Here is a 19,215-nt window from a genome sequence, read left to right on the forward strand (position 1 = left end):
CTCATTCCATGGGGTGTGTCCTGTGCCAGCTGCCTAGAGTGAGGTCCATGCTGAGTCATTCCCCATTGGGAAACTTGCTGCCATTTCAGGGATTCTGGCTCTTGAGCTGTTACAGTCAACTGGTGATGTGCTGAAGGTCAGATTCTTCTGAATAAGTACTTGTTTTGGGTGAATGAAAACCTCTATTCTAGGAAACCCTGTTTTGATTTTCTTGTAAAATAGTTGTATTTTTCTTTATTGATAAGTTTTTAAAAAACCTGCGTAATTCTCATAGAGCGGCTGTGCTTTTGGACCTCTTAGTTGAATTAAAAAGTTCTAACCCTTTCTGCTAGCAAGGATTTCAGACTTTGCCCAAAAGTGAAGTCAGTCAAGTGTATGTGTGAAACTGAGTTTATTTTCTGGTTGATAAATAGAAGCAGCTGCAGCTGACTGCAAAGACTTTAACAACATCATTCCTTTTGGCAGAGTAAATGTTCTGTGGTGGAGCAGGAGAAAAACAAGTTTGTTATCTAGTTTCTGCCCTCCTGATGACTTCTGCAGGATTATCATCCCTCACTGTCACCCCAGAGTGCCCAGCCAATAAATTTTATTGCAATGATTTAGTAAAATGAAGAAATTGGCAAACACTTCTGTTAATCTAACCCTGAATTTACTCTGTTTGCTCACTTTTCCGTGGTTCTGTCTTAGAGGTTCCCATTAAACTTCTCTGCCATTTTCAAATAATTCCCTTCAATCCCTAGTGAACAGGTGAAGTGCTGCAGAAGTTACAAATTCCCTTCTGTTGGGCTGCAATAATTTTAGTAGAGCTCTAACACGTCCAGAATTAATCTTGGAGGTTGATCATTGTATTGTGAACTTCATCAGGCAGAACCTTGCCTCGGTGTCTTTCCTGGAACACTTGGTACAAATAAACAGAAAAGGAGTGCAGTTGCTCTAGCAACAGGGATGCTGAGATAATTAACTCCTGTCTTCCTGACAAGTTGTGAATTGTGCACTGTACTGAATCTTGAAGTGGGCTGTGGCAGCACCAGCCTTTGTGTGTCTGTAATACTGGAAACACTTCCCAAGATCCTGAGAAGAGTGGGGAAGGCAGTGAGAGCACATCTTGGTGGTTGTGTGGGAAATGGGGAGGGGTGGAATCCCTGGTGCCAGCTCTACGTGCATTAAGGTTGGCAGTTCATTGAGGACAGCATCTCCCAAACACAAGAGCAATCCAGGAATGCAGGGAGATTGATTGGGAGGACTCTCTTGTCTTCACAGGGATCTTGTGGCTGCATCCTGGTGCAGTGTAAGGCAGGGAGAAGCAGATGTGTGGGTACAAAGGAGGAATCCCTAAACACTGGCCAGGGCTGTAGGGATTTTGTTGGGAAAGCAGATCCCTTCTCAGGAAGGCTTCAGGGATGAGAACAGCAGCAGTGGGAGTTCCAGAGCCATGCAGTCCCTCCAGCCAGGTGTGCTGCATCCCAGGATGCCGGGGAAGCTGACCGACACCTTTTCCAGGCTGTTCTCTCACCTTTGGAAGGTCACAGCACAGGAAATCCACAGCAATGGGAGGCAAATGCTGCACCCCTCTGTCAAAAGGGTGATCTAGGAAAGCCTGGGCTGCTCAGTTCCACTGCACTCCTTGGAAAAATCATGGAGCAAGCCCTTTTGGAATGTGTTTTTGGGTACATGAAGGAGAAGTGGGGGATTGGAAGGATTCAGCATGGACTTGCCAATGCTAAATCATGCCTAACCACCCTGTCTGCTTCCTGTGGTAAGTTCGACTAAAGTTGAACATAACTAAACAGTAGTTTACTAATTGCTATGTAAAGAATAAAGTAGGAATTTACTTTTCTACCTGGTTATACATTTTCTCTTTCCTTCCTGCCTTCTGAGGGAAGTGGTTATTGAAGTTCAGTATAGATACATTAAATCTTTGGAATTAGTTAAGTATTACTAGCTTAATTTATCTTCCCTCCAAACTCATTATTGCTGGTTTAATTTTGCATAAGGTTGTGGCTATACTAGAGGTAACTCTTGGAATTATTCCTTTTTCAAAAGACATACAAGACAGGCAGGCAATTAATTCAGTCACAGGAAAACCCTGGAATAAGGCATAAGTTTGGATATGTGTATTTGTGTATTCCTGGCTGACAGGGTAGAACAAATTGGTTGAGGAAAAACACATAAAGCATTCTAATAAATGCACTACTTCCAAAGTATTTTAAAAAAGGTAAAAAATGATGCAGCATTGAATTATCTCTGCTATATCTCCATGTGCTATCACTTAGTTGATTTCTCAGTGCAGAAGTGAGCTTAGCATTGCAGAACTTGAAGCCGTTCTGTTTTAAATGTTGTCAAGTTGGACTCTTGCTTTTCCTCTGCTAGTTGTTACAGAATCTGCTTGCAGAGAATTAAATTCATGGGTCTGGAGGTCATTTTGTAAACTCCTCTGTATTTTGTGGCTTGTTTCTTTAGACAATTTAGTGCAGTTGCTTACTGCTAATCTGTATTTTCCTTCATGCCTAAAATGACCACTGTGCAAGTGTTACTTGAAGACTTCAGCTGACAGACAGCAATTAAGCTTCACCTATCCTAAAAGTGAAGGGTGTGGGACAGGTAGCAGAGTGTTACAATGGTTTAGTGGCCACTGCCAGTTTCTGGCTATATTCTGCCATTATTCTGCTGATAATTTTCAAGTCCTTTCTCTGGACTTTCAGGCTAGGATCTTTGAGAATCCACACTGTTATCCCTCACTGTTATTCCTGGTGGAGGAAACAGGTTGTGCTGACTAATGTCTGTAACATTTATAAAAGAAATAGCTTTTGTTTCACAGTAGAAATGTGTTACAATGGTAATTAGATAATTCACACTATCCTTGCTTGTTACAATGAGACTGGAATACATACCAGCTCTGCTTCTGAGCTATGCACCAAATTTTTTTAACTGCCTTCAGCTTCTCTGTGAAATGTCCTTTTTTAGCCATCCATTTTTGCAAAGTTTTCTCATGCATAATGAGAAGAGGTCCTCAGAATGTCTTGCATTTCAGGTTATCCATTTCCAGAGAGATTTGGATTTGTGTGTTCTTTGTAAAGAACTCCTGTGGTTGGTCTTTGCAGTTGTTATTACTACAAATGAGTAATTGTATTTTAAGTATTATGTAAAACAGAGGTAGTCAGAAAGCAAGCCAGAATTACAGTTCTGCTAGGATGGTTTTCATAGTTTGAAATCTAGAAAATACTGGTCCTGTGTGGGAGGATGGCTGGTTCTTATTTGAAGTTAAATTTTAGATTTTTATTACAGTAACTGGGGGTAAAGGGTATGTGGGAGGCATTGCTGAAACTCCCAAAGTTGAAGATGCAGAAAGGACTTTTGAAAGGATAAATATTTTACTGCAAAAGTATCTTTTAAAAAAAGCTTTTAATTAGCTTTAATACCCATTGATAGTCCTTGGGGATGGACAGTCCATTCTCTTCCAAAGATACCAGTGGTATCTTCCCTCCACATCTTACACATAAAATGCAGTGCTTCTGATTGAATTGTTACAGTTTTGAACAAAAAGTTATTTTTCCTTTTTCCTTCCACTCCCTCCCCCTTTTTTTTTAATTAAGGATGTACTTGCCATGTACATGCTCTCACATTGTCATTTTTTCAGAGGCAGCAGGAGCAATGGACTATTTCTGACATGCCCATGCAACAATAAGCAGGAAAAAGTAATGTAATGAAAATTAGGAGCTCTGGGAGCTAGAACTCAGAAATTCAGGAGTCTGATAGTAAATAGGCTACGTAGAGTGTTTCTAGTTCTTATCAGCTGCCCATCTAAGTTCTTACATTATCTGTGACATTATTATGCACTGTTGTCCCAAAATAGGAGACTCACTGGTCATCAATGGGTTTTTTTCCCATATATTTATTTTATGTGTATGTATAATACATACAAAATACACATTTAACAAAATGTCTTTAAAAATCATCTTGCTTCATCCTCCATAAAAACAGTTCCTGTGTTGAACAGTGGTGAGAGCTGTGACATTTGCATGACTCAGTAAACAAGACCACCTTTCCTTGATGAAATGCAGTTGGTGACCTTCAAACCTTCTGTGGATCTGGAGATACATCAGCAGCTCTGTTCCTCTGTTCTCCAAATAGACCTGATAGTTTCTTTTTTCAGGAAGTTGGAAGTCTGGAAGACTGGTTATTTTTGGATGACTGGGTGCAGCAGTGCTCCATGTGCATCTTTCTGCTATGAGAGTGTGTTATTGCTCACTGTACATCAATTCTTATTTCCAGGGAAGCAAGAATGTTCTCTCCCAGAACTCGAAGGCAGAGCCTTTGGCTTTCATTTTATAATTCAACTTCTTGCAGTAAGAAAGAGGGTTTGATTTCTTTTCTACAGTGATGTCTGTGCCTCAGCAGATCCTGGAGATGGCAGTGGTTTCTTCATTCATTCTCCTCATTCTCCACACACTCCACATACTCCCCTTCGCTCTCGTGCCTCGTTGGCATCTGCCTGGAGGGTTCATTTCTGTCTTCTTGTGCCCTAAAACATTGTTTGGGAGTAGAGATGTTAAAACCAGCCAGAAACCTTGCTGAAGAGATTTTGTGTTAGGATACTCTTAAACTGCTCTAAGCTGATCTAGAACTGCACCCAGCTGAAGTCCACAACTTCAGTCTTGCTGGTGATGCAAGAGGTGTGGGAGCTACTTGTTTATTTTTTCATAGCATGTGTGCTAATCACATCCAAGGTTTGGATAATTTGGTTCTGCTCAGAGACACAAAGGTGTCTGGGACTCCTGGGCATCTCCCATGAGGAGAGATGGCAGCCACTGGGGTGGACACTGAGAGGAGAAAGCAGTGCATGCTTTCCCAGATTTCTTTTCTCCCCAGTTTTCCACTCCATCTGTTGGTGCTGGAGGGAGGAGGAGAGCCCTTGATCCGTTCCATTCTCTGCTGTAGGGAGAGGTACTCACGTCATCTCGTAGTCAGTGTCCTTGCTTTCCCGGCAGCAGCAGCAATAGGCAATGATCCCAATCACCACAATGGCAGCAACAACTCCCCCAATGATGCCAGCATACAGAGCTATGTTCATGGATGCTGTGTGGGAAGCGAGAGTTAGCAGGGGCAGTGATGTCAAAGGGGATGATCAGCACAATCACTGCACTTCAAACCCCCCCACCAGACCCAGACTGGGTGGAAGCCACATCTGTTTGACTACAGCAAGTGGAAATAATTCTGTACTGGGTAGTACAGGAGCAGTTAGCTACTGACAGGGAGGGGCCCCTGGATCTGAACACCTGCTCTTCATTGTCTATAAGGTTTAGTTTCAGACATTACAAATTCAGTGCTGACTCTGCAGAGCTTTTTTGTCCTTTTTGGACTAACCCAATGAGTTGGTGAGTGCTCTGCCAGCATGTAAACCTGGAGAGGGTCTCTCTTAAAGGTGTTCAGAAACCAGATGATAACATTCCCCTCCTTTAGTGCTTTGAGCTGAGGTGTTCTCTCTGGTACTTCCCCAAGGCAGCCCCATCTCTTACGTGGCACAACGCTGACTGTCATGTTGCAAAACTCCGTTCCCACAGTGTTCGTTGAAGTGCAGATGTAAAAGCCAGAGGTGTCTGCTGAGATGTTCTTCAGAGTGATTTGTTGCCCTGTTGTGAAATACAAATCAGGCCAAAAAAGATAAGAATAAAAGCAGGGAAGGAAGTGGCAACAGCAGTGCTCCAGTTCCAGCCCAGGGTGGCTGGAGTGATGAGAGGTTATTAAAGCTGATGGATTGCTCTGTCTTGCTCAGGAGCTGCCATGCTCATCCCTAGGTTTTAGAGTGATTTGTGGGAGGATAAACAGAAGTGTGCTGTTTTGATTACAGGGAACGTGGTATTTGAACATTCCTTTTAGAAAGAAAATTGTAGGTGGAGGGTAGAGAAGTGTCTGTGCTTAGAGAAAGCTTTTTTGTTTTGTTTTTGTTTTGGCATTGGATTTTGAGAAATTTCAGGTGCCCAAATCAGGGCCTGGCTCTGAGAACTGGCCATCTTGATGAATTAACTTGTTCAACAAGAGAAAGCCCTTTAGTCCTGCAGCTCTTAGGATTTCAGATATGACTTATTTAGCAGTGGGGGGAAATGTTCTCCAGTCTGGGAGAAGCCACACAGGCTGTGTAAATAAACAAGAAGAACTCTAGTGACAGAATTGCAGTGATGCTGATGCTTTCTGTTCAGTCTCACACAGCTCAGAACCACAGGTTGAAGCTCTGCTCTGTCTGCTCATGCAGTCAGTTTGTTTGTTACATCTCCAGCTGATCTGGGTATGTGTAGTCCATGCTTTTTGCTTGTGAGAGAGATCCAGATCCCTGCTCTGAAAGCAAAAGACTGAATACTTTTTAATGACTTTCCTGTTTCCCTGGGATCTCACTTTTTTATATTTAGGATTTGCTGGCACCTAGTGCCAGATAATAGAAGAGCATGCAAGCTGGAAAATGACAGGCCATATGCTTGTTTGATTGATTTTTTAATTTTTATTTTCTATTAGTCTCTACATACTCCTTGTGTTTACTTGTCTACTTGCCACTCTCCTGGTGGTGGTGGGTTTTTTGGGTGTTTTTGTTTGGTGGTTTTTTTTTTGTTTTTTTTCTTTTTTTTTTTTTTCTTTGGTTGGGTTGTTGTTGGTTTTTTTTTTTTTTTTTTTGGTTGTGTGTGTGTGATGTTTATAGCTCTCAAAGTCTCAGTCTAGAAGTGGAATTTAAATGCTCCTAATAAATCAAGAGTGATTGAGTGAGTGAAATGGGGGAAATGTGGGTCAGGTACTGTGAGCTCTGGAGTGTCTCCTGAGGGGTTCTGCACGCTTTGCAGCAGTGGGACTTGCTCAGCACAGAAGCAATTACCTGTAGTGACAGCAGGGCACCCAGCCAGCCGGGGGCACCTGGGGACAGACACACAGGGCTTGGCCACAGGTGCTCCCATGAAAGCAGAAATGAGGTGGGAATGGGCCAGCAGAGATTCCTGTCCCGAGGAAGAACAGGGTGACAGCAGAAGCTGCTGCTGTGACAAGTCTGCTGTGCTCAGGGCTGTACGTGATGCGCTGGCACCACTTAGTGGCCAGTGAAATGAATAAAGTTCCTGCCCGTGGCGATACATATTTTATGCAGGAATGGGCTCTGAGCGTGGAATATCCTGTGGAGTCTCATTATGTTTAGTTTACTTCCCTTAAACCAGGAAGGGTAGGTACAGACTCTTAGTCTTCCTGAAGCTGGGCAGGCCAGGAAAAAACAAACTTGTTTAATGAAATAAATCTGAGTCCTCTGTCACTGATACACTTAAAAGAGTATTAAACCCTCATTTCTGTATAAATAGTTCTGTCAAGGTCTTGTTGTGGAAATTCAGCTCATTTTTCCTTCCAGATTATCAAATGACTTAAAATGAAAGCAAATAAAATATTAGGGACTGTGTGTCAGTCCTAAAGAACCAGAAGCCTTTTTCATGCTCAAAGTAGCAATGGTGTAACTTTCTCATACCCCTTCCTCCAGCTGAGGGGTCATCTCTGGGAGAAAGCTTCCAGAGCCAGCTTCTGTTTCCTTCAGTTTAGAAAGAGATCTGCTCATGGTCAAGCAAGCTGGGATGTAAAGACAGAAAACTCAGTATTGTTCCTCATGTTATGCCTTCCTCCCAGAAACTGAGAAATAATTATTTCTGGATGCTTCCAAAGCCATGCAGCTTTCTCACTAGGGGAGAGATGAAGTTAAAGCCTTTCTGACCATTCTTACTTGAGGTAAGAGTCCTTTTCCCCCTGCTAAGTTACTCCTGAGCATGTCTTGTATCAAAAAGACAACTTTTCAAACTCCTGTTCAGAGAACATCCTAGAATCAGCCTTAAGAGTGTTTTTGTATTTGCATTTTAGAATCTTTCCAGCCCTCATCTGCAGAGACCTCAATGCTTTGATGTGATTGGATTTCTCATACCTTCTGTGTATGGTAGCGGACGGGGCTCATTTTGCACATTGAAGCTCTTCCAGGTGTATTTGGGCGCTGGGGAGCCCTCATGAGAAGCACAGGTCAGGTTGATTGTCTGTCCATATTCTGGTGTCCCCAGAATCTTGCATTCGGGCTTGGATGGTGCAACTGAAGGAAGGAAAGAGGAACTGTATTAATCAGAAGCAGTTTCTTGTTTCAGCCCATTTGCATCTGTGGTTTTTATTCTTGCAAGCAGAGGCTGGTCTTGCACCTGCCACCTTCTTTTAAGAACTTAAAGTGATTTTGGATCTAATTTGTTTCTCCCTTTTTGGCACTGGAAAGCCAAGAAGGAATTGCAAGATGCTTTTTGGGATATGCCTGATAGTGTTAGGTGACCCATCCTTAGATAACTGGAGTATGACAGGCCACAGGGGGGATGAGGAAAGCCCTGTAATGATTATTACAGGGTTATTAGGAGAGTGAGTTGTGCAGCTCTAAAGGTTGTTTTCTACAGCCAGGTGTCTGAGGGAGCTGCCCGCTCTACGCATCCCAGCGTCCTTCCACGGGGAGTGAAAAGGAAAAGACCAAAGGTGGAATTGGGAATGACAACTTTTTTTGCAATTAGAAAATCTGTTGAAGCTGCTGTGGACCTCAGAGGAAGGGCAGGTGGCAGGTGTATGTGACAGGGGTGTGGCACTCGTGCGTCACCGCACCGAGGACGAAGAGGTCGAGGAGCGCGGACTGGCGGGGCGGGTCGCCCCGGAGGCGGACGCTGCAGACGTAGGTGCCGTTGTCCTCCATGGTCACGGCGCCCATGGTGATGCTGATGTCCCCCCTGTCCACGTCGCCGCTGAACTGCAGGCGGTGGTCGTAGCCCTCCCCGTACTGCACCAGCCCGTCGAAGTAGCGCGTCACGGCGTCAACCTGGCACACAGCGAGGGCACAGCATCAGTCCCTGCTGCTTCTGTGGCATCTGCCATCTACCTCGATCCATCTGCCCGCTCCTAAGGGGCAGCTTGGAAAAGAGGACCTTAAACGGCAGCAGTTTGGGAAGAAACCAATAATAAGGTAGAAGTTCAAAAGGATCTCTGTTTCCATCTGGAATCCCCTTCTCACACCTTATCTGATTTCTTTTGCTGGGGCTTATTCACCTTTCCTCACCATGAGGAGAGGACAGCCCGAGAATTGTCTGAGACCCATGTCAGTCACATTTTGCCCTATGGTTGCACAAACTCTCCCAGCAGGAATCTCCAGAGAAGAAACCCTTGGCAGTTCTTGCAAGGAATCTCCAAAGGCTGCTTCCCATCTCGCTAATTCCCAAGCAGTCCAGGAGAACTTTAAAAGTTTAACCTTCCAATACTTCAGATGGATGTAGGAGACTTTAAGAATCTCTCCATGTACTGTTATCATCAACTTAAAACTTTTTATATAATATCAAAGATATGTGTATTACATATATATGTTTAGAAATTATCTGAGTGTTTCACATGTTTTAATAGATGTAAACCCCACAGTACATACAGTGCTATATCCTCAGTAAACAGCTGTAAGACCAATAGGGGTGGGAGCTTGCCTAGTGTTGTGCAATAGATTTGGGATAAATTGCATCTAGTCTCAGGATTTCTGTTTGCACAGTTCTGGGACTAAAAAAAAAAATCTGGAAGAAGTCTTTTTCTTCCAACATCCATTCCCACTCACAGCTTCCCTCTCCTGCCCCTTCTTGGTTGCCCTCTCCTCTGTTTCTTTATGCAGCTCAGTTTACCTTGCTATCAATTTTCTTCCAGACAACCAGGTCTCCTCTGTCAACAGCTGAGTTTGTTTTAAAATTACAGCGCAGGGTAGCATTTCTTCCTCTTGCCACTTGGATTTGCCTCTCAGGTGCTTCCACAGTGAGGGCATGAGCAGACACCAGAACTAGGAAGAGAATAAATGCTGCACTCAGCAAAAATAACTTCTAGATTCCATGGTAGTCTCTTTGGCTTCCTTAAAGGCCACAATAACCCCTCATTGCCTGTCATCCAGGACATTCCCCACTGCACAAGAGGTGATGTGTGCTGCAGCTGATTGGCTCTGGGAATGGCTTAGAGCTAAACTCTGCTCTCTGTGTCTTGCTTCCCTCTTCTTCACCTACTCCTATATTGCCATGGAGTTTAGAAAGATGCTGTATTTTTTTACCTGAGCCCTCCTTTGGCATGACTGACAGCCTTTGACAATTCAGAATGTACAGAGGGAGACAGATAAACAGATACTACAAGTGCATCAGCAGTCTTAAGGATTCAGGCTAAACTAACAAACTGATATTGTCAAATTTCAAGGATCAGGAAAACTGTCAAATAACTTGCCTCGATCCAAATCCATAGAAAAGTGACATTTTGTGCTAGGGAATCAAAACCTGTTCATGTTTTTCATCTCTGAAAATAGAAAAACGTAGAGAAGCAAAGAGTGATTGAAAGAAACAAGGGAAGAATAGCTCTTAGTTTTTTCTAAAATTGAGTAAGGTAGTAGTCACCTTTGTTCAAAAACTCCAGCTCCTGCCTCTGGAGCACAGGAATTGCTGAGAGCTGAATAAAACAGAAATTCCTCTGTGCCCTGGGGAAGCACACAGGGCACAGGGCAGGTGGTTTTTTACACTGAATTCCTTCTGACTTGCGCTTAATTCATCTTGTCTGATCATTGCCTGGTGGGCAGGTCTTTGTTATTCTCAGAATTGAGCTGGACATATGTGTCTGCCCTGCCATAGGTGACCTTCATGCCTGCAGGAGTCCGTGGTTAAAAACACCTGCTTTCTCCTCACAGTTTGTGTGGGTTCTGTGTTTGGGTTTGTTGCTTTGAGGTTTTGGTTTTGTTTCTTTTTTAATGGCACTGTCATTTGTGGAAAATATTTGGGAAAACTGTAAATGGCAAGGAAGGAAGTGCTGCTCAGAGGTGCTCCCATGGCAAAGAGGAACATGGTGCAGTAAGGAGGAAAGAGGAGGAAGGCTTCCACCCATGCTGGGGATGCTGCATGTGGTGGTGAAGGTTTGCTTCTGAAAGCTGAGTCACTGTTCCCTGGAGAGGATTCATCTGAAAAGTTGCTTTCTAGCTAACTTTGGGTCCTCATTCTGCCATATCTTTGTCCAGGTTTGATCTATAAGGAAGTGTAATGTATAAGGGAGAGAGCAAAGGATTTCTAGATTGCACCCTGCTTGCAAACTGGTTGTGAATAGCCACTTTTTTAGACAGGAAGAGCACACAGCCCCCTGCACTGGGTCAGTAAGTGAATGGCAAGCTGAGCACTGCCGCATCCTTGACTAGCAGCGAACAAGAGTCCCTTGGAAAATAACAGTGTGGGGACCCAGAGGGTTGTGTGGTCACTGTGCTAAGAATCTGGGGTGACAGTTCAGGTAACTACACAGGGTGCCATGGGACAGTTGGCACAGGGATTTGCTTTTAGCCTAAATTCCCATCTTTCTGCATACTCCCAACAATTGGTTGTTCTGTGGGCTCCCACAGTTCATAGCAAAGTGTGTTTGCACCTCTTCCTCTGTGATGTGGCAGGAGTGGCTTCTGTTCTCTTGTGGATTATTTCATTTACAACTGCTGACAGTTATGAGAAGGAAACCAGGGCAAAGTATTGCTAGCATGCTTTTATTGCAGCCACTCCCAGATCTTTCCTTGCCCTGTAGCACCCAGGGCAAGGCCCATGTTTGCACAGCCCCTGGGCTCTTTCTGACTGCTGTTTTCTTATGCCCTCCATATGAGAGACACCTGTGAAAGCTTTCTCCTTGCTTGTTGTAACTGGATAGAGATGCTTTCCTGCATTCAAGTGAAAAGCACAACTGTCTGTACTAGGAAGTGGAGCAAAACCCATTTCATGATCTTATTGTCACTCAGAAACTGGTTCCGCTGGGCTGGGGTTCACTGACAGGTCATAAACACAGCCCCGAGGCAAAGAAACCACCCAACCCTAAGACTTCTTTTCCTTCTTCCAACTGTATGAGTCAAATCCTACAATAAATGAGATCTTTCTTTTCTTCCAGACATGTTTGGTGCAGAGTTGGGGAGCAGCTGAACCCAACACTGCATGTGAGGCACAGCCTGTAACTCACTTATTCATCTGTTGCTGTCACCCTCACATCCCACTGCTTCTGGTGCTCCTCATTTGTCACCCACATCTCTTTCTGCATCCCAGAAAGAGCTTCCCTCTCTCAGGGAAGCAACAGTTTCATTCTGGGATGTCACTGACTCAGGCTCGTTTCCTCCTCCTGACTTCTTACCACATTTCACTTCATAGTCAGCATCTTAAAATTGTCGTTTATTCTTCAAAGGTTGGGGATTTTTTTCTGAGCAGAAACAGAATCTATTCAAAGTATGGCTGAAGGCAGAAGAAGTAAATTCTGAATGAACTCCAAAAAAGGAGAGAGGACAAATAGCCTACATGCTACTAGAGAGACAATGTCACCTAGATTCAAGCCCTAGAGGTACTTTTTTGTGTGTTATCACTTTGTGTGTTTATAGCATTTTAAAAAATGTGAGAGACATTTTGTATGTTCATAACATTTTAAAAAATGAGAACGGTTTTCTCTCTCTCTGCTTAGAGATTTGTACTTGTACAAAGGAAGAAGAAAATCAAAGTGACATTTCTACTTTCACATTCCTTACTGAGTAATTGTTAACAGACTGAAAGGCAATTAATACAATTACAGGAATATTTTGTTTGCCGAAATAAATTGAGATTCTGATCAAGCAAAAAAAAAAAGGAGCATAATTTGTATAGCATGAAAGGTGAGAATCATGAAAAAGAAGAGTGAATATCAATGGCTTTGCAGGAGTTACATAATGATCATCAAACCATGACCCAAGTCACATTTGTTGCATGTGGAGCCCATCTACTTTTTCTGATTACTTTAAACTTCGTGAATTTCCTTTTTGTGTGTCTTACTGTTGAAGTGAGGTTTTCAGGATTTTTAGTTACAAAACCCCAAGCAATTCCCATGTGCGTAGCTTGGTCTGAAGCCTGGAATGAGCTGTAGGAGCATTGCTATAAGAATATGAGACAGGATAAAAAGCAGTGGAACTGAGACTTCCAGAGGAGGAAGTTCCTTCTTCAGAGATAAATATTGTATTAACAGAACCCAAGAAAACTCTTTATGAAAAATACTTTCAGCTTCATGAAGAACAGCATTTTTTCCCACTCCTAACAGTTTGGGAGATGTGTGTGGATATTCAGCACAGAGATGGTGCACACACTTGTCTGGCCATAAGCACAAAGGCACCTTCACTAAACAAAAGAGAGGCATACAAAGTGCACTGGAGCCCCTGTACTTTGTAGTGCTGTTTCCTGCCACCCAACCCTTGAGGACATAACCAAATTAGTACTCACTTGCACTGAAAATGAAGAGCCCAAGTCCTTTCATTGCCGTCCCCCTCATCTCTCCTTTGTTTCACCTCAAGGTGCTCTTCCTTGTAATCTCCAGGAGCCTGGGTAGGTAATTGGCTTTCCCTGAAGGACTGCTTTGCAGTGGCATCGCAGGTTCACTTCCTCAGTCTCTTTTAAAAGTGCTTCTGCCCCAGCCTGCCCCTCCCCTCCCAGCCAGAATGACAAGCCACATCACCAGCTGCTCTCTGTAAACATGGGCGCTCCTTCCCCAGTTGTGAACTTTCTCCCACAATTAAATGGCCTTTCCCCGTTTCTCCCAACACGCAGGTGCACGGAGCAAGGGAAGGGTGTGATGGGACTGGGGGTGGAGTGTGCAGTGCAGCTGAAGTCATGCATGTGATGACAGGCAACTAGGGGAAGATAAACCTTGTTTTTCTCAAATATTTATTAAGGAACAGAGTTTAAAAGGTATTAAAGTGTTTCACAATGCAGGCAGCAGCCCACATCCAGGCTTTAAGGACCTGAGGGGCCTAGCTCCATTTACTCTAAATACTCATACAAATGCATAGTTTATGGCAGTTGGATGACTAATGGGTTATGTAAATATAAGTGAGATGCATCTCAGCCAGGTTCTTACTCTCTGATGCTCGCTGTTCCAGTGCCCAGTGTGTGTTGCACAACAGGCACAGGTACCAAAGGGGCTGCTCCCTGTCTGTGCAGAAGGCTGGACAGATCACCCAGCCCATGGCTTGCAGCACTCTGGTGGTGGGTCTGTCAAGGCATGGGTACAGCACAGCCAGCACTGCTCACCTGCTCTGGATGAGCACTTGGGAGTCACCAATAACCACTATAACTGACTGAAGAGTAAAAGGGGGACTGATGCAGCCAAGGCAAACATCTGACATTATGTTTAACTGAGGGCAGTGTGTCTTCTAAACACTTCACTGCCACTAGGCAGCGAGGGATGTGTCCATGTGGGATAATCATCTATGCTGTTTCTAGCCATTTGAAGGACAAAGTCACTTTTAGGGTGTGAGTGATCATTTCAGGCATCTAGATGGGACATCATGTTCTTAGATATCATTTTGAGATGAAATTAGTTGTATAATGCAGTATATAATGGATGACCTTTGTTGAGGATTTTGAAGGAGGCTTCCTCAAAAGTAGTTGTTGACACTGGATAGCTGTGTTCAGTGCAGTAAAGCAGATCTGTGTCTTGCTCTTGTGCTGACCTCAGGCTTGTGTGGTAAATCTGCCAGAAGCCACGCTGAAGATTTGCCTTTTGGTCTATAGTTGTTCAAAATACCTCCAAGACAATGAAACTTAGGAGTGACTGGAAATCCAATCCCTCTGATAGAAAGGACCATCTATCTGTACTTCTGTGCTTGATGCATAACCTCAGTTCTCTTCAGACTGTTAGCACAAAACAAAATAAAGCGCATAAAATACAGAAACTTTATTCTTCAGGAATCTTCCAAATGAGGACAGCTGGTAGGAAAATTCATCCTGTTGTGTCTCATCTTTGACCGACTGCACAAGATGGGAAGGACCCTACAAAGAGAAGGGGAGACATTTCCCAAAAACAGCTCGTTAACTAACCTCAAAATGTTAACTGTAAATTACTTAAGATGTAAACAAAGCTTGAGCAAGGTCAGTAGTCTCCTTTCCTGTTTTTGGAGCCCACAAGAATGAGGTTCTGCACAAGGAGGAGTTTCTTAAATGTTTACCTCCCTTAAAGACTGCAAAAAGAGACTTGCAGGATCTTTACTCCAGTTTCCACTTTTGATTTTGCTCCCATTTAATATTTTGAGTCTGATGAACAGAGGTAGTGACAGAAATGCTATCACTGTACACCATCTGCCCACATTTCCAGTGTTAATTCTCAGTTCTTCACATAACAGATTCACATAACCAAAGAAAGTTAATAGAGTGCAGAGACTATAACCAATTTGGTCAGCTTGCTGTCATCCTCTTCACAGGATCATTTATACAACCTCTCTTTCCTCTCTTCTTCCCACTAACTTCAAAACCAACTTCACTGATTTCAGTTGAATTTGATGGACAGACAGCAATCTTAAAGATGGGAAGGTCCTTCTGTCTTGTAAAAATCAGTAATCCCAATCAGTTGGGGTAAGAGAGAAATCTAAATGGTACCTCTTAGGCATCAATACTTGTCTTCCATTCCAAGAATCTGTGGTTTCACAACGTGATGGGTCTCACCTTTTGTGCAGCCAGGCAGACAGGGAAATATGGTAGAGTGAGTAGTCACAGAGACTGCTTCATCTCATGTTGGTATGAAAGTGATTCACTGCTGGGGAGATTTTTACCCTGCCTCTATCAGTCACTCTGATGCATCACAGGTAAATAAGTTAGCACTGAGATGGATTGTATTCTGTTGTTTTGGAGACTTGGCTGAGACTGGTTTCCTAGGTATTGTGGAGAGTGTGTGCTTCAGCACCTGATACTTACAGAAATCTGATATTAAGATGCTTGTTTTAGATGCTCTGTATTTATAACTTTTTTGAGTTATTTAAGCCTAGATTGGGAAGGGTATTTACGCATTTTATCCTGTCACTTTTGCCTGACAGCTCTTATTGGGGGTTTCAGGAGCAGACTGCTTTAACGTGGGCAATTTTAAGAGATTTTATATTTGTTTCTAGGTTGATTTTCTTTCTCTCTCTAGCAGGAGCTCCCAAAGCTCACAAGCATTGGCACCACAGTTAAAAGAGCTGCCACTGGTACCAGCAACACTGCCAAAGCTTTGTATATCAGCTTCTTCATCCCTCACCTGTGGGCAATGCAAACCCTTGAAGTATTTTTGCTGATGGCTGCAGCTCAGGGGAATCCTTTTGCTGATATATAGAATTTTTAGGGGATATTATTATGTTATTTAAGTAAAACTGCCATTGACATGAAAAGCTTCAGTACAAAACCAGGGTGACTTCATTGTGTTGCCAAAAGCACACGCTCTGATAAGGCCTGACTGTGAAAGCCAATGAGGAATATGCACAGGTAGCAGCATGCTAGCTCTATAAATCTTTGTAAATCCTGTAAAGAGAGTAAAGAGAAGGAGGAACATCAAGATCCCACCTTTCCCTCCTAAGAGGACAGCACCTGTTTGTGTTCAGTTCAGGTTCATCTATGAATGAATACATTAATCACCAATGACAGATACCCAACCACTTGCAGCTCTTTTTGCTACATTTTCACATTAGCAAAGACTTCTGTCATCCTTGCCTCTGCCTCTGCTCTGTGTAGTCACCTTGAACCCAAAGCCCAACAGCCAGCAGTGAGGAGGAGCTGCTAGGCTGCCTGCTATGAGTGTTCTCCACAAGTCTGTAACCTACAGGCTCCTCTCACCATCTCTGCATCTGAAGGGTTGCAGTGAGCATGGCAGGGCCTTCACCATCCTTAGCTGCACTTGTATCCTAAAGATTCACTAATAGGATTTTCAGAAGCAGCTCAGTGACTTTTAAAAGCATCTGTTTTTATTGGATGCCAGTGGTACGTGTGCTCCCACATTTAGGTCCTTTGAAAGCTCTGTTCTCCAATATAAGGCACTCTATAAGCAAATATTTTGAGACCACTTCTTGCCACAATTGGCAGTAATTAACAAGAACACATGGTCATTGCATTGCAGAAGCAGCTAGAAATTGCATTGCCCAGAGGAGTCATCTGCAGGATCAACACAATTCATCCTCTTTTTGTGCATGAAACGGTTGGGATCTCTTCAAGCCCCAATCAGCCATCCCTTCCTCCCCTTGCTGTGACACCCAAGATTCAGTGTACCACCTTCTCCTTTCCCTGCTCTCTCAGCCCTGTACCTGCATGAACACAAGTCTGGGCTGTGAGCACACCAAGGCTTGAGTGGCTGTGTCACAGCTCTTCCTTGCCATGCTGTGGCATCCCTACAGACACAGCTCCCTTCCCCCTGTGGGGAAGCAGCACTCAAGCGAGAAGGAAGGAGATGTGCAGGCCCAGCATGATACAACACCAAAGGTATCTGTGGTATGAGGCAGGTGAGTTTCATTTCCCACTCCTTTCTGGTTTGCTTGTTTGTTTGCAAAGGGAATCGACAGTGGGGTGTTTCTGCATGACTCACAACTGGAGCCCCCAGTACAGATAAACAACACTCAGACTTTCATCTGGTTCTGTCCTGGGCCAGCCTGGCCCATGAGCTTTCCTGGGGGATCAGGAGGTGGGAACTAGAGACTTCCTTTTTGAAAAGACATCGGAGAACACACAGTGTGGCTCAGTCCTAGCTCTTCTAAGAACAAAAATCAGCTATTTTACAACCACAGAACAGAATCATTTGGGTCTGAAGGGACCTTTAAAGATCATCCACAAGCAGGAACATTTTTCACTAGACCAGGTTTCTCAAAACCCCACCCAACCTGGCCTTGGACACTTGAGGGATGGGGCATCTACAACTTCTCTAGGCAATCTGTTCCAGTGCCTCACCATCCTCATAAAGAATTTCTTCCTTTTATTTAAACTAAGCTACCTTCTTAGTTTAGATTCATTGCCCTTTGTTCCATCACTGTCTCTCTCCCTCTTTGTTATAAAATCCCCTTCAAGTACAGAAAGGCTGCAATAAGGTCTCCCTAGAACCTTCTCCAGGATGAACAGACCTGACTCTGTCAGCCTTGCTCCATAGAAGTGTTCCAGCCTTCTGATCAGCTTTTAGCCCTCCTGTGGACCCTCTCCAAGAGGTCTGTGTTTTGTGCTAGGGGCTCCAGAGCTGAATGTTGTTCACCAGGTGGGGTTTCACAGGAGCAGAGTGGGACAAACCCCTCCTCTGACCTGCAGGTCACACTTCTGATGCATATGGTTGGCATTATGGGCTGGGTCACATCCAGTTGTTCACCCACCAATACTCTCAAATCCCTCTCCTCCAGGCTGCTCTGGATCCATTCATCCCCAGCCTGTACTGATATTGAGAACTGCCCCAACCCAGATGTAGGATCTTGCACTTGGCCCTGTTGAATTTAGTGAGGCTCACATGGGCCCACTTCTCCCCTGTATGGCATTCCTGCCCCTACTGAATCTAGGGCACCACTCAGCGTGGTGTCCTCTGAGGAATTCCTGAGTGTGACTCAGTCTCACTGTCTGTGTCGTTATTAAAGACACTGAGCAGTACTGGTCCCAGTGCAGGATCCTGAGGGACACCACTTGTTCACAATCCCTGTTGGGATGCTGAGCCTTTGACTGTATTTGGATCCCATCCAGCCCCTTCTTTATCCATCAAATAGTCCATCAATCAAGTCCACCTCTCTCCAAATGAGAGGTAAGAATGTTGTGTGGGACCATGCCAAAGTCAATGCAGAAGCCCAGGTAGCTGACAGGTAGCTTACTTTCCCTTAGGTTGGAGTGGGTTCAGCCTGCACTGCATTTCCCAAGGATATCAGAGGTCATACCTGCATTTCAGTTTGTGCCCTGTGGGATCCCCCTTGCCTGGAGGCAAGGCAGAGGTCCAGCCTCACTGCCTCTGGACTCTTTCTGCAACTGAGAAACGATCCAGCCCACAGCAGGGAAGGAGTTAAGTGCTTGACCAGCTGCTGTCTGTGAGGCACTGAATTCCTTCCCCGTGCAATCCAGCAGCCAGTGTCACGACAGCTATATTTAGAAAGCTGATAAAGGTTTGGTGCCAACAGTTGTCCTGCCCCTCGATGAAGAAGCAGTAGAGAGAGTGAGAGGGGGGCAGCTGGTTGCTTTCCCCCCCAGTACTGCTCCTTGCTGTCTTCAGTGGACTCCTTTGCCGTGCTGCCAGCAGGGACCCCCAGTGGAGCCATCAGGCACAGGGGTAAGTTCCCTTTCCTTGCTCACCCTGCTCGCTGCCCCGTGAGTGACCACGCGGCCGCCATCCTCCGGCCCGAGCCCGGCTGCCGGGCCCGTGGGGGCTGCCGCTGCCTCTTGTGGCACTGAGGCAAGG

The 19,215-nt window shown here is 44.4% G+C and overlaps 1 protein-coding gene across 1 annotated transcript; it reads right to left on the minus strand.

Annotated features, from left to right (window-relative positions):
* Positions 1-3,430: 3,430 nt before the first annotated feature.
* GPA33 (glycoprotein A33) lies at positions 3,431-13,573 on the minus strand. Its single transcript, XM_071433921.1, has 7 exons — positions 13,287-13,573; positions 9,687-9,838; positions 8,638-8,848; positions 7,934-8,092; positions 5,517-5,630; positions 4,953-5,076; positions 3,431-4,522 (listed from the first exon to the last, which is right to left on the minus strand). The coding sequence occupies exons 1-7, from the start codon at positions 13,333-13,335 to the stop codon at positions 4,423-4,425; spliced, it is 909 nt and encodes a 302-aa protein (XP_071290022.1). The 5' UTR covers positions 13,336-13,573; the 3' UTR covers positions 3,431-4,422.
* Positions 13,574-19,215: the final 5,642 nt, after the last annotated feature.

Source organism: Agelaius tricolor, unplaced genomic scaffold (assembly GCF_023055355.1).
Source record: "Agelaius tricolor isolate 1412-34295 unplaced genomic scaffold, bAgeTri1.0.p SCAF_9, whole genome shotgun sequence".
Classification (NCBI taxonomy): domain Eukaryota; kingdom Metazoa; phylum Chordata; class Aves; order Passeriformes; family Icteridae; genus Agelaius; species Agelaius tricolor.